The 16,271-nt window shown below is 44.9% G+C and overlaps 1 protein-coding gene across 2 annotated transcripts in view; it reads right to left on the bottom strand.

Annotated features, from left to right (window-relative positions):
- Nucleotides 1-16,271, bottom strand: part of Tecta (tectorin alpha) — a 66,847-nt gene that overhangs the window by 21,771 nt on the left and 28,805 nt on the right. For both annotated transcript variants that reach the window (XM_026403487.2, XM_026403488.2), the window contains exons 10-11: nt 13,380-13,981; nt 5,847-6,408 (exon numbers count right to left, since the gene is read on the bottom strand). In XM_026403487.2, coding sequence (XP_026259272.1) covers nt 5,847-6,408; nt 13,380-13,981 — 1,164 coding nt within the window. The remainder of the gene's footprint in view (nt 1-5,846; nt 6,409-13,379; nt 13,982-16,271) is intronic.

Here is a 16,271-nt window from a genome sequence, read left to right as displayed (position 1 = left end):
GACCACTGAGCCACATCCCAAGCCCTATTTTGTATTTTATTTAGAGACAGGGTCTCACTGAGTTGCTTAGTACCTGGCTTTTGCTGAAGTTGGCTTTGAACTCACAATCCTCCTGCCTCAGCCTCCTGAGCTGCTGGGATTATAGGTGTGTGCCACTGCGCACAGCCATTTCTACCATTTTTCAAGGGCATCTAGATGCATTTAAGGAAGACAGGTAGGGTCCTGGTGAGGAATGTGGGCTCTGACAAGTGACCCAGGAGAGTTATTTCACCTCTTTGAGCCTCAGCTTCCTCTTCTATAAAATGCAGATTCCAACAGCACCTACCTCATGGAGAGTGTAATGGATTAAATGAATTTGTATGCTTGGCCAGTGCTGGGCACAGAAGTGTTCAGTAAGCATTAGCCAATCATTAAGGGTAAGTTTGCTTAAAAGTTTTGGAAAAGCTATTATCTTAATCAATATATACTAAAGGCACCACTACAATTACAATTTTTTGGGAACTTCTGTCCTAAACAACAATATACAATATGTTTTGGGGGTTTATTTTATCTAGTAGTAAAATGTTCTTTTGGAATGCATAATTCTTTGAATTCTAACACAAGCATAGATTCATATGACCACTACTACAATATATTGTACATTTTAAAAAGTATTTTTAGTTCAAAAGATACTATCTGCACATAATAGAAAATGCAAACCATATCAATGCATAAGGAAAATTTTAATAACAATTATAATCAATTCTTCCAGAAATTTTCTATGCATATACAAGCATGTATGTGCATCTTGTACTTACTACTATTTTACATAAACAGGAACACAATCTACAAATCTTTCTGTTCATTGCTTTTTCATGGCAATTTTCTTCCATTTAGTCTCGAATTATTGTTTTTGCTCCACTGTATGGTGTGTATATTTTATGCATTTATGATGATGTGGCAGTGAATATTGCTGTACATATATTTTTGTCCTCCTGAGTCTGTAGAATAAGTTCCTAAAAGCGGAATTTCTGAGTCAAAGGGTATGCACATTTATTTATTTGTTTCAGTGCTGGGCATGAACCCAGGGCCTTATGCATGCTAGAGACAACAGCTCTACCACTGAATTACATGTCTGACCCCTTACATTTTTGACAGATGCCACTGAGCTGCCTTCTAAAGGGGCTGTGCCAATAGATTTAATCTCTATTCTCACTGACTGCTTCGCACCATCTTTTCTGATTCCTAGAAATAGGAATAGTTAAAAATGCTGTATCTGCACTTAGTTTGAATTTCTTTGTGAAGTAGATCATCTTTTCATTTGTTTTTAATCTATTTGTATAGTTTTTTATGTGTGAATTGCCTTTTCATATTCTTTGCACATGTTGTGTGGTTAAAATTTCTTCTTATTAAATTGTAAAAGCTTTTTATAAATTAAAAAGAGGCTTTTATGTGTCATATGTGTTATAAAACATTTATCACTTGTCTTTCACTTTGCTTCCTTTAAAAATGTTTGTACTTGTTTCAGTTTTTGATTATGTTTTTGCTATGAAGAGATATGAAATTTTAATACTGTTAAATTTATCGGGTTTTCCTTTACAACTTTAGAGTGTTTTGCTTAGGAAAGCCCTCTTTACTACAAGATTACTAAAAAATAACAAAACTCCTTAGTTTTTTTACCAGTACTTTTATAATTCAATTTTTTAATTTAATCTTTCTTCTGTCTGGACTTGATTTTGCAATGAGGAGAGAAGAAGGGATTTAGCTATTTTATTCCCAGCTAATTTGCCCTTCGTCCCTTTACTATTTATTAAATGATATATTTTTTCCTCCAGTGATCTACAATGCCAGCTTGACCATATACTAATTTCTATTTAGTGTTCAGGGTTATTTCTGGACCAGTCTCATATTTTCACTGATTGACCTTTCATTCCTGTGCCAGTATTAACTTGTTTTATTTTTATCACTAACATATTTGGTTTAACTCGTTCATGAGCCAGTATTAACAGTGTTTGAAGTTCTACAATATGAGTTAATATCTGGGAAGAAGTTCGTTGTTCTTTCAAGTACTTCCAATGAGTCCTATTTCTTCAACTAGTCTACAAACTCCAAGTCTTATGCTTTGGATTCTTGCATGGCATCCAAAACGATGCTGAGAATATGGCAGGTGGGCAATTACATTCGATTCTCAAAAACAAACTTTCAAATTCCTTATACTGATTTGCTGCTTCTTTCTCCCCCTGAATGCAGTCTAGAGAGCTGAGAAGTGACACCTGGCTCTGCACCTGGATTTTTACTGTGGTCAAGACTGTGACTTTCGTTGTGGCCAGGAGATCCTTTTAGCATCTGTGCCCTGAGACAGCAGGATGAATGGAGCCACTGAAAGCAATAATACACAACAGAATGGACAAGGGCTTTGGTATTAGACTGATTTGGTTTTCAGCCCTGGCTCTAACAATAACTAGGAGGGTCACTGTGGTCAGGTTCCTCTCCCTCTCTGAACCTTTGTTTTCTCATCTGTAAAATGGGGATGAAATGTTTCTCCCATCAGGTAACAGTTCAGATAAAATGAGATACAATTTGTGATGCTATCCAGACTTTGCTCTTCCTTCCCATGAGTGACAACGTGCGGTACTTTAATGATAGCTTCTGATATCCATGGTAGTACTAGTTATAGTAGTCAGAGCAGGAATTACTCTTTAAGAAAAGAGTTCAATTAAATTTTATTGGATAGGCAGAGAAATAAGTAATGAAATTCCTAATTATAGGACTTTGGACTCAGGACCCTGAAATAGCAAAAACTCCCTCTGATAAAAGGGAAATGATAATGATAGTTGACCTTGACTGATGGCTTCCCATAATAAATCAGGTGCTGAGTCTCCTCGGGGTCACATCTCTGAGGAGAACACTGTCTCTGGAGACACTTTTCCACAGACCTGAGCTCCTTTCCTTGGGAAAGCTGCTCTATTTCTTAGCTTCCTCCTGGAGAGAATGGGACTGTCACTAGTGTCTACTGAAACAAGTCCACACAGCCCACCCAGAAAAGCCCACAGCAAGAGCTAAGGCGGGGTTCAGTTACTAGTTATCACTTGCTTCTGTTACTGTATTCTCACCATCCACTGCTCTAAGTACCACATTAAGGGGCTGGGAGAATGATACTCGGCTGAAGGAATTTTAAGAAGGGGTTGGTAATTAAGACAATTTACCTCCCCTTCTCCCTCAGCCCATTTGTTCAACTTGGGTGGAGAGGTTTTTCCAATGCATTTACAAATAAGATAATTGAGTAATAAATTATCCTATTGATACAAACAGCCAATATCTTTGAAAAACACAGGCATTTTACCTTGTTACCAATAAAGCACAAGTTTAAAGGGCAATCTGACTTAACCCCTTTGCTTCTGAAAGCACCATTTCTCATATCTCAGTGAGTACTGAATTGGATTAATTTTAGTAGAATGAGAGGGATGGAGGTCAATCCTGCTCTCACTTCTCAGAAGTCAAAGTCACCTAAAATACAGTTACAAATGACCATGCTCAGGCCAGGTTTTCTGTTGAATAGATGAGGTTGTACTCAATCACTCGCAGATTTTCCCTGCTTCTGGAATTCAAAATGGAAGACTAAGTGACCTCCAGCTGTGCCTTATTCCCCAGCTTCCCACGTACTGTCTTCCAAGTATTTATTATAACTTTTTAAAATTTTTCCTGCCCTTCATTACCACCATATCTTCTGGTGCTCTGTCTTTTGGATCTTTGCCCTTGTCCTGAAATGCTGAAGCAAAGGAAGGTCTAAACCTTTGCAATGGGAACTGTTCTTTATCACCTGGTGGCTCTGATGTGTCAGCCTGGGATGTCCTGGAGGCAGCTGGTCTTGGATGGGACCCAAGACTCAGATGGAGGTGGGGCAGACTCGGCTCTGAGTGCCATAGGTGGAGCTCCCCATGACAAGTTTAGCCATAAAAACAAGGTGACCAATATCTGAGCAGAACTTTAGGAGAGGAGAGGACAGATCTACTGGTAGAGGGGACTGGTGGACAAGAAAATTGTCTTCCTATCCTTTATCCTTAGCCAAGCCCAGTGGGGTAGGATGAACTTCTTCCTTGGAAAGAAGGTTATAGGGCTTGCTAACTCAATTCCTTTTCTTTCCCATGAGTGACAAAAATTGAGACCACCAGTTGAGGTGAGTGTTCCCCCAGTGCCTTTCCCTGTTGATTAGAATTGACAGGTTTTGGATGGTGGCCCCTGAATACCAGCCACTCTACAGCCACCAGCCATGGCAACAGGTCAGGGGAGCTCCCTGTAGAAGGTTTTCAAGAGGAAACCTTGGGTGAAAAGGTTTCCCTTCTCAAGGGGAGAGGGAGTCTCACCTTCCAAACTGGTTTACTGATCCTGAACCATGTTAAGGCCTCTGGGTCCAGAGTGTGGTTTTCTGATTTAGAGGAAGCCAAGCTCTCCCAACCTATAAGTGACACCCACATAGCTCTAGGGTTTATCCAGACCTTGACTTTTTCATAGGCAGATTTATTTTATTGAAAACACCCTAGACCAGTTCATCTGGAAAGTCACCCCTAGTGGCACCATGTCCCCACCTCCCTGGCTCAGAGACTGAGCCTGGATGAAACGGTATTGGCACCTTTTCTGTCCCTCTCCCCTCTTCACCCTCTCTCTCAGGGACTGCATGTGGAATGTAAAGTGTGTGAACATTAAACCACAATTCCATTTCTGGTTCTTCATCCAAATCTTCCTTTTACAGGATGAAAATGGGAGTCGATTCTCGGGGAACCCTGCTGTATCCCTTACTTAGAGCTCTAGGCATTCAGAATCAATTTATATAGCCTTTTTATACAGTCAGATCTTCTAAAAGAAATTTGCAGTACTTAATGAGACTGAGATGGGAAAATAAACCACGGCAGGTTAGTCAAAGACCAACGGTAGTTTCCCCTCCCAACCTTTTCCTATTTGCACATGCCAAATGCAAGCAAATATCCCAGTCCATAGTCCACTAGAATAGTGTATGGGCTTTGGGGTTAGAAGTTCAAATGCCAACTTTGCCACTGGAATTTTATGATCTTAGGCAAGTTACTTAACTCCTCTGAGTCTCAATTTCTCCTTGCCTAATTGGGTTATTGAGAAGAATAAATGAGATAATGTGGACAGAGTGTTTAGCACTGGGCTTGGCCCAGAGCAAGCCATTAATATAATAATGCCACTTAGCATGCGTTGCACGTGCTAGTGTTCCAATTACCTAATTTGATCCTCCTGACGTTTCTGTAGCTTAAGTGGTACAGGCAGCATTAACACTGCTCTTTGGAGGGGGAAACTGAGCACAAGGGATGGAAAGTAAATTGCTCCAAGGTCACACAGACCCTTAAGGACAGAGTCAAGGCTAGAATCCAGGAACTCTAATGCTTTTAATATTCTGCTATATTTCATAAGCACAAAGACTGGACTGTGATATCTATGAATCAAATAGAATGATGCACTTATAGAAAGCATTTAAATGATCAATGCCATGGTGGACCCATGAAGTTCTAGAATGGAAGAATGAATTAACTAGCTCTCTCCCCACTAGTGTCTGGTTAGCATTTTATTGTGCACTTGCTGAATCTGAATGCCACACATAGTGCTTTATATGTCTGATTGTATTTCATCCTCCAGGGTAACTCACTGAATAAGAGGTATCAACCCCATTTTACAGATAAGAAAATGGAGGTTACATATTTTGTTTCATATAATGAACTCAATATCAAAGTGCATATCCTTAAATCACTTTACTTGATCATTTGGCTTCTATGGAGTTGGAAGACTGTCCTCCCTCACCAATCAAGAAAAGGGAGAAGCTATAGAGAGAGATAAGGGGGAGAACTCACAGCAGGATGTGTAATTCCTCCAGCCGGTCACTGCAATCCCCTGAGTCTGGCAAGTACTGGCGTAGTTCTGCAGCCAGCTGCACGCGGTCTGCACCGCGCCCCCATCAATGCAGGAGTCAAACAGGCAGTTCTTGTAGAAGAAGGTGGGATTGACTTTGCTGTGACACTTGGCAAAGCCGGCGTTCTGGTTGGGGATCAGGCTGCACAGTTGTTGCACCTTAGAGAAACCTTCAACCTTGGCACAGGATGGACAGCGGTCCCCACAGCCTACCTGGCAGAAGGTGTCCCTCTTCACCCAGCTCTGCCCAAACTCACTGACACTCAGTGCAAGCAGACCCATGGGCATCTCCAGGTCATCGTCAGGGTTGCCATTGTAGCGGCCACACAAGCCATAGGTACTGTTCTGCATGCTCCGAGGGACCGTGATGGACAGGAAGGTCTTCCAGTCATACACAACCTTCAGGCCAAAGTCAGTTTCCACCACCACGTGGAAACCAAAGGAAAAGATATTTATCTTCCCTTGTCCCAACTTCAGGGGCAAATAGAGCCGTTCACTGTTGACCTGTAAGAGAAGGAGGGTAGAGGGGAGAAGTACAATTGGCCCAGAGTCCTCAGCCCTTCCAATTTCTAGAAAGATAAGTCCCAGAGGGGAGCTTGGGCAGGTTGGATGCCATCTTTGCATGTACTGTTGTTGATGCCAGTCAACTATTATTATTAGGATTTGAACAGACTTAAATGTCTATCCTTTGTACACTAATATACCTATTTATTTCAGTGCCTTCTGTCTATACAACATTATTTTCCCCCAGGAGTTCAAATTGTTTTCTCCAAGGTAATGAGAGGGTAATAAGAATTCAATTAAAGTTTAGACTAAAATACCCAAACTAGGACTTTTGTGTTTCTATTCCCAGCTCTTTTGTGGATTTATTTTAGGCGAGTCCCACTTTATTAATTCCTTTAGTTGTGTGATTTTTTTTTTCTTTCTTGGAGGATGACTTCATCCTCTGGGGTGACTCACTGGTCCCTCTGCCTGGCATGCTACCCTTCACCTGTCAGCATCCCTCTCGTCCTCCAGACCCTGCTCCAGTGTCCCCTCTCCTGTAAAGCAAGATTTTCGAAGTCCAAGACCATGATCAGAATTAATCACTTCCTTGCCCTGGAAAGCAGAGCGTGTTATTTGTATTTTCTTATATTCTTCTCCATTTGGGGCCAAGATCAAGCTTGTGCATGCTGCCATGGACACAAACAACACCATCTGCCTTATATCATGGTTGGTTGTATATGCTTCTGTCTCACCTGCAAGATTATGAGCAACCTGAGGGCAGGGATTGCATTTTATTGACCTTTATGACCACCTTCCCCTCTTGACTTTCGTGGTGATCCACAGCACAATACATCACATGAAAGGGACACTTGACACCCGTTTCCTCACATATGTTTCCAAAGTCAGACAACAGGGAAATCCCTTAACATTAAGCTCCAGAACTGTTGTGCCCTTGAAATATTCTGATTATGATGAACTACATCCTAGAGCCTGGGCTGGGTTAGAGCGTGACAGAAAATAGGGGTCTCCAGATGCTCACAGCAGCCAGGGCAACGGAGAGCAGGAGAGCTGGGTGTCCTTGAGAGAGAAGCAGGTGTTTTAACAGTGCTTTCTGACCAGAAGCCCCTCCCCTGACCTCCTGCGTCTCTCTTCCAGTCCCTCACAACCACACAGCTCCTACCTTAGTTGAGAAGCCCATCATCTTTCACCCTTCAGATGGAATCACCTCCTAACTTACCTCCCAGGTCCTGGGCTGGCCCCTCTCCTTCATTCACCTACACCTGCCATCTTTAAAAGACAACTGAAAGCTGTTGAGCTAATGCTTGAAACTCTCTGCAGGTCATGATGAAAAGTCTGACGTGCTCAGCACATCCCACTGGGCTCTCCAGGGGGCCCTGCCTCTCAGAGCCAGCCCACTTGGTCCTCCACGCCAGCTGTACTCACAGTTTGCAGTTTCTTAACAGGACCAATGATGTCTTCTCATCCCACCAGTCCTCTGCCTCAAGTGGGACTGATGCTTTCCATGTCCTATCTGGGGTCCCATTCCCAGACTCTAACTGTGGGCTCCCCAAAACTCAGCTGGCCTTGGCTCAATGGGACCCACTTTGTCCATAAACTAATGAGCACCCACTCCAACTCTTCCACCCCCTGGGTAGCCCTTGGTCAATGACTGACCACACTGAGGACTGACCCTGGGGTGCAGGTCATACTCAGAGCTTCTGGCCACCCAGGCTACAGATGGTCTCCAGGTCAGAGTACATGGGTGTTGGGCTCTTTTTCCCAGTGCTTCCCCCATTTCCCAAGAGTGTCCATCTCAGGCCTTGCTTCTAGGGCCTGGCCCTATATCTGCAAGGAGGCCCTTCCTCCACACCCTTCCACAAGGCACTGCTCACCCTTCAAAACAACTCAACTCTGTCCTCTCTTATGAAAATGTGTCCAGGTTGAATTCATCCATCTAGTTGGCACTACTGAGTGCCAGGCACTGTACTAGGCTGGGATGAAGCATAGGCCCTTTTTCTAAGAGCTCAATGGCATGTGGCAGAGACAAGAATATAAACAGATAGTAAGACCATCTGATAAAAGCATAGAGGCAAACAGATGCACAGGCACCAGTCTTGGCCTGGGGAATGGTTCAAGGTTGCCTGCAGAAGATGATGCCCACACCAGATACCAAAGGATGAGGAGGGCCTCAAATGCAGTGTCCCACATGGCAAAGAGGCCATGACATAAAGCCTGAAAAAAAGTCTTTTGAAAGAAAAACTACCTGTGGTGTTAATAAGAGAATCTGATGATATAGCCGTAAGTCAGATTCTGGAAGCAAATAGCCAAGACCAGAAGCAGAGATGACCAATGGAGGAGTCTGGCTGGGAAGGGAGGAGGGAGATTGGGGAACAACTGGAGGAGGGTTTACTTTACAGTAAGTATGTCCATGGGCTGAAGAGAAAGACCTCTTAGAAAAGGAAAGGTTAAAGACAAAAGAAGGTCTGGCTCCTGGGAAGGCAAGGGGTGAGGAGGAGAGGAGATGCCTCCATCTTTGTGCCTGGAAGAGAGGAGGGCAGAGGATGCCGTGGGGAGCCATCAAGAGCCAGGGTTCCTGGAGGGGGAGGAGAAGGGAGAGGGTGCTGGTAAGCACGGCTTTCTCAACCAGGAGGCCTAGAGGTAGAAGGAGGTGGCCCTGTGCAAATGCAGAACACAGGCTCTGCAGGTCACCTAGGGAAGCCAAGGTTGCAGAGACTCTGACCTGCACTAGAGGCTCATGAGCAGAAATCCAAAATCTGTGCACTCAAAGGTGGCTGATGTGTGCCACCACATGGTCCCTGAATTCTGTGTTCTGGGCTACCTGGTGTCACGTGGGAGGCAACACCTTGGGGAGGCAAAAATAATGGCACTAAAGCTAAAAGGCTTGCAAATTCTGTCCCTGCCAAGGAGCACCTGAGAAAGACACTCTGGCAGGCTCCACATCTCTCTGTCTCTGACACCCCATGGATGAGACCGCTTTTGTGCCACCACTGCCTTGAATCTCTCTGGAAGTGAGATACGGAGGGAAAGAGGGAACTGAGGGGGAGGAGATCAGAGGAAAAGGAGGAGGTTGGCATGGCAACAGGACTTGATGGATGGAGGAGGAAGAAAGGAAGGCATAGGGATCAGTGTGGGGAAACATTTGGGATATTTAAATACAGTCATCCCTCCATGTCCATGGGGGGTTGGCTCAGGACCCCTATGGACACCAGACTCTGAGGATGCTCAAGTCCCTTACAGGACAGTATTTTCACATAACCTATACACATCCTCCTATATACTTTAAATCATCTCTAGATGACTTATGATACATAATACCATATAAATGCTATGCAAATTGTTGTTATATTGTTTTGCTTGGGGATAATGACACAAAAATCTATACATGTTCAGTATCCATGCAATTTTATACATGTCTGTGTGTACACACACACATCTATAGATCTATATATGTATCTACCTGTCTGTCTACTTTTTCCCAACCCAAAGTTGGCTGAATCTACAGATGCAGGACCCATAGACTGTATCAGGAATAAGATCACACATTTGAGTTTCTGTAGCATTTCTCTCTAAACAACTATCCCAGGCCTCCTACAGCCTCTTCAGCGGTCACACCCAGGCTTTACCTCCCACCTGGATATTCCCCTGGACACCCTCCTGTCACTCTCAGCATGGCGAATATACTCCTTCAGGGCTCAGATCTGGGTCATCCCTTCCAAGATGCCCTCCCTGAAACCCCCAGGCTGACTGGGGCAACCCCTCCTCTGCTCCTGTGGCCCTTTGAAACATTTTTACAGCACTTGGCATTACATTGACACTAACTATTAACAGGTCTGTCGCTCCCCCAGATTCTGAGCTCTCTTAGGATAGAAGACTTGTTTACTTTTTTTATTTTTTCTATTTTCATGTTTGATACTATCTTTCAAGAAAATTTCGTCTCTTGACACAGAACAGGCATCAATACCAGATTGTCAAACTAAACTAAGTCAGAGTGACCCTCAAACACCTCACTCTTCTCTGATGGTGACAAGACTGGGGAGAAGAACTCAGGCTTTTAAGACCCCTAAAACTTCCCTGTTGGCCTGGGCATGAGTCTGGAAAAGAGGCCATCCCTGTTCAGTCCTGGCCTGGGACAGGCGAGAGCAGCACCCCCGGCGGTGGCTCACCTGCCCAGGCTCACCTGCCGCTCTCCCCATCACCCCACCTGGTCTATAGACAGCATGTTTTTTTTTTTTTTTTTTTTGCCTTCAGATTAGATTTTTATTTTTATTTTTATTTTTTTTTATTGGTCGTTCATAACATTACATAGTTCTTAATACATCATATTACACGGTTTGATTCAAGTGGATTATGAACTCCCGCTTTTGTCAATCAATGGAAGGGTAACTGATGTGATACAGCAATTAGACAGCATGTTTATCTCCACCTTCTTTTGGCTGAGTGGATTTTCTTTCGCCTTTGCAGATGCTTAATTCAGAGAAAGCTCAGAGTCACAGAAGAATCCTTGTCCCAAGGAATCACTTCCATGTCACCCTGCATGTCTGAGAGCACCAGCAGTGACTGAGGGCTCTGGGGTGTGTTCTGTCCTGCATTTCATTTCACACTGTCATCATGATAGCCATTACTCTTCAGGCTCAGGGAGAGATGGTGACTAATAATAACATCATGGGCAAAACAAATGCAAATCATCGAATAAGCAGATCCCATCAAACATATTAATAATTCAAAGTGGATGCTAAATCCATCCCTGGGGCCCCCAAAGGAAAGAACCTGCAGTGCATCCTGAGCTTGGTCTTCTCGCCAGGGCTCTGAGAGCCAGCTACTCTGTTCCCAGCTTGGGCACTTAGGACTTCTGGGTGACTTGAAATGAAGGGCCCTGGCAGGGCCCTTTACCCCTTTTATCAGATCCTCCTGCATGCCCATTTCTCTCTAATCGCCCCCAGTTGTAGGTGGAATTGTGTTCCCCCAAATGATATTTTGAGGTTTTTATCCCTGGGACCCATGGATGTAACCTTATTTGGAAACAGGGTCTTAGTTGATGTAATGAAGATGAGGTGACAGTGGATTTAGTGGGCCCTAAATCCAATGACTCGTGTACTTAAAAATAAAGGGCAACATGGACACAGAGCAAAGGAGATCAGAACACAAGGTGTGCAGCCTCAGGTGTCCATCCACCTAAATACTGAGAATGTAACATAAAGCAGAAAGACTCTGCCCAATAAAGTAGGTGGGACAGGACCTATGAACAGATCTTATTTTAAAAGAAGAAGAAGAAAAAAAAAACCCAAAAGGTAGAAAGGTGCAAAGGTGGTTAATGTCAAGGAGATAAGTAACTACATGAAAATGTCTAAACCTAGGGGTGGAGATCTGTCAGCTGAGGCTAAAGTGGGGGGAAGGACAAATATGATGCCAGCTGCATGGACAAAATGATTGATCTATTTGTTTTAAACTATAATGAAACTGGAGTAGAGGGAAGTTATTATAATGGGCAGCTTCAACTGTGCAGACATCTGCTAGAAAAAAGCAGAGCCTCTGATACATTCCTAACTAGCCTCATTGGCTCGTTTAATCTCTCGGCTTGCCAAAGACATGGCCAGCAGCAAAAGGAAACTCACAGGGACCTTGGAGGAAAGGGGTCACTTTATCACCTCATTTATTCACAAGTGTTTTGAGTGTTGCTGTGTGCAGGGCACTAGACATGCACCTAACATAAAGATGAATGAGGTGTGGATCCTGTCCTTAACAAGCCCATGATTGGAACTGAGGGAGTCAGACACACACAAAAAAATACAAGAAGATTAATGAAGTAATGGATTCAGGACTAAACTGCTAGGAGAGGCATAGAGGAAGCAGCTGGGATTTAGGTTCCTGATATCCAAGAAAGTGAAGACGAAAAGGCAGGCTAAGACTGCTGCCTTAGATGCCAGCAGGCATCTTATTTCCAATGAAGGTAAAGGATGACAGTTCAAGAAGCTGAGACCCCTCTTTGTCAGAGAAAGTAGAGTGAATCCCAGGGGGGAAACACAGTAGAGCTGCTCAGAGAACTTGAGCGTAGCGTGGTGAGTTTAGTTCAGTTTAGCTGAGAATTGTAAAGATGAAAAGGCAGCCCCTTGGAGACAGACGAGTTATGACACAGACCCATGAAGATAATGTCAAGAAGGTGAACGCCCTAAATCAGCTCTTCCAAGATGCCCACGCAGAGGCTGCTGGTCAGCTTGTTCATATTTCACATCCTGCTCAGACAAGACAGTGGAGAAGGAAGGGCTGGGCCTGTCGCCTGGGCTGCCATCACTGGGCAGTCCAAGGGGCATTCAGAACTCCATCTCTGCCCTGCTGCCCCTGTCTTCACAACCAAGGGGGGGGGGGCAGGGACTCTTGGGTGGAAAAGCTGAGAAGGTAAGAAAGAGGGTCCTGAAGCCCAGAGAGTAAAGAGATTGCTGTAGATGTGAGCAAGACCCTTGAACTCTGGGATGTCATGGGAGCCATGGGGAGATTAGAAGAGATGGCAGAGGCCAGAGCAGACAAGTTCCATTCTGATCAAAACAGGGAAAGGGTAGATCAGGACAACAGGCCACTGAGACATGCAACCTCTTACAGACCCATGACAGAACTGGAGGTTCTGCATCCTCTGTGCCCAAGGATGCACAGAGGTCACCAAGTTGGGATTTCAATCTGGGCCAATGCTCTCTCCAACAGACCCTGCTATAATATGAAAGGTACATTTCTAAAGCTGGCACTTCTACCAATTTGAGGTCTGTGACTTGGGCAAATTCTTTCTTCACCCTGAGCCTCAGTTTCCTAGTCTTTAAGATAGTGAAAGAAATTCTCCAAAGTCTGCCTGCCCCAGTACACTGTGATTTCCTTTGGATGCTAGACCAGCCCGATTCAGCTGCAGCCTGGCTAGTCAACCCAGGACCTCTGTTCTCATGTACCCACGATTCCCTCCTCAAGATCAGCCTGTGACTACTCACCAACACGGTGTGCTTGTAGGCCCGGTGAATCACGATGCTGTAGCCAAACACAGTCACATCCACCTGCTTGACCCACAGGGCCAGTGATGGGTCCCGGTCCTCGTTCTTGGCTGTCACAATGAACTTGGGGAAAGGGTCTGAGCTCGGCCGGCTTCCTGTAGTGCACAGGATGAGTGGACAGCTAGTTTGGAAGTCAAAGGGGTAGCCATCAAAGGTAAGGTAGTGGCCGTAGCCCGAGACGATGCAGGAGGCGTCGGTGCGTGGCTGGCAGGAGTACAGGCTGCCCTCCTCCATGCAGTACTCGTCATCCTTGCAGGGGATGGTCTCACAGTGGACACTGTTGTCTGTGCCATTGCAGTAACAGAAGATCTGGCAGTCCTGGTCCACCCAGAAGGTCTCATTGGTGGCAAGTTGGTGCCCCTCGAAGTTGCAGCCGCACTCGCTCCGGGTCACGCACTGGCTGCCCAGCAGGGCATACCCCTCGTCACACTGACATCCCTCCGAGCAGCTGTCTACGCAGATGGGGCCCAGGGCCAGCGTCTCACAGGTTTCTGTACAGGTCATGCACTCCTCGAAATGGCTGTTCTCTGGGCATTCCAGAGCTGAGGGTGATCAAAGAGAAAACAGGCTGGAGAAAGGTGTGCGCAGTGTGCGTGCATTCGCACAGCTGTGGGCATTCATGCTTGTGTAGCACTGTGAGCTCAATGAATGCATGTGAGGGGCACCATTGTCATCCTCATTGGGGGGGTCACCAAAGGCCTAGAAAAATCCCGCATTCACAGGGCCCATTAGTGTGCTTAGTTTTCCATGTAGAAGATTCTGAGACTACAGGCCAGAATTAAGTACTTGCCACGTGCCAGGCACCATCCTACGCCCATGTTTACCTCATCTCAGGACAGTAAGGCAGGTTTTACCCTCCCTATCCTACAAGCAAGGGCATGGGAGTTCAGTGATTTAACTTATCTAACTAGTAAGAGCCAGAGAAGGATTCAAATCCAGGTCTCCTGACGTAGACTCAGGAGCTAATGATGTGCTAGGAACAACATGTGCCTTGGGACCAGACCTGGGGATGCTGTTCTCTTAACTGACTTACTGATGTCTCTGAGCTTCCATGTCTTCTTTTATTAAATAAGTGCCAAGTTTACCTATAGCACTGTTCCGAAGGCTAATAATCTAGTATATGAAGTCCATTATGGTCTCAATAAATAGTATGCCCTTTCTCTTTGTACTTCCCTTTCTTATATAGACAGGCCTTCTGCAAGCATTTTTACTCTACAAATTGGTCCAATGTCTCTCTCTTTGTCCTTGGTTTCTCTGCTCCAGGGACCCTCTGGTCTCCTCCACCTCCTCACCACCCTCTGCGTATGGTCACCCACACCTGTGCTCACACCCATTCCCTGCCTGGATGGCCCCCTTCAAAGCCAACTTCACATTCCATTTCCAACTGCACTTCCTCCCAGGACCCTTCCTCAACAGATTAAGTCTTGGAGTCACACAAAATTGCATGTGCTGCCCACTGTGGAGTTCTGGGTAAGCGTCCCACTTCTCTCTATGACTTTGGTTGATCACAATTTGACAGAATTGTGTTCCAGGAACAGAATCCAGGAGCACAGAAGCAATCTGTCTACGAGATGACAATGTGGCCCAACTGTTTGAAAAGGTCCCCACCATTTCCAAGGAAAAGAAGATCTTGCCTTTAGAACTTTCTTTGGCCCTTACACAGACCATCATCATTCCTTAATAGTGTTTTACAATCCAAGGACGTGAAGGACACTACAGAGAAATAAATTGCATGGCAATAATAGCTCTGCCCACAAGTACCAACTCAATAGTTCTGCACTATGTACTGGAAGCCAATCTTTTTTTCCTCTGGGCTAAAGGATTCTCTCCATTTCAGTTGACTACAACACCATACGGCTTTGGAGTTGAAGGCTAGTTCAGCACTGATTATAAATGTCTGTGTGAAGGGATTTTCACATTTGTCTCTAAATTATGAATGTTATAACAGTGACTGCAGGTTTATGGTGATAGCAAATAACATGACTTATTTAAATGGCTCTTGCTTTATGACTTATTGTGTTGTCTGAATTTGTCTGAAAGTCTGGAACATACAGACGTAGAGTAATAAAACTTCCCCCCGCCTTTGAAATGACTCTGTGAAATTACTTAATTGGACAGCCTGGCTCTTCCAAAGAGAGGGGTGGTAGGAAATTCTGAATGTGGAAGCAGTGCAGAGAAGATGGTGCTCCCGATCTGCAGGTGTCGCTCAATCCCATCCCCATTCTGCAGAACTCAACTGTATTAACCCCTCAGTGCCTGGAGACTCCATGAATCATGTGTGCACAATTCAGTCCTTCTTGCCAGACCCAAGTGCACAAGAGTAGAAGAGACTTCTGGAAGATTTCAAGTGTGAGCCCTGGCCCTCCACCCACGTGCCACGTACCTGCTGCTGTACAATCTTTCTCTAAAAAGGCACTTGCAAGGGATCCCTCTAGTTCCACTGGCACAAACGAGGCACAGTGACAAGTTCTGCTCAGCTGCCATCACACCCCGGAAAAGAAGGCCCACCACCATCACACCAGGCTAACTTGGCACACACAAACTGTGCTCCCTGCAGTACAAAAACAGCCCAGAACACTCCCTGCTAGGTAGGAATTAGTTGTCCAAAAGGATGGCCACCAACAGTCTGCAACAACCAGATTTGACATGGGGGAGGCTCAGCAATTCGGTACCTGAGTGAAACACAACTAGAAAGCTGGGTGTGAACACAAGGGTGAAGACCATGTTAGGTAAGCTGGAGATGGGACAAAAGAGGGTGCTCAGAGTGGTTAGAGAATGTTCTAGGAAAGCATCACAAGATCCCACTACGTGTGGTGGCCAATAGAAAATGGT

Source organism: Urocitellus parryii, chromosome 4 (assembly GCF_045843805.1).
Source record: "Urocitellus parryii isolate mUroPar1 chromosome 4, mUroPar1.hap1, whole genome shotgun sequence".
Lineage (NCBI taxonomy): Eukaryota > Metazoa > Chordata > Mammalia > Rodentia > Sciuridae > Urocitellus > Urocitellus parryii.
This window is presented reverse-complemented; position numbering and strand designations above follow the sequence as displayed.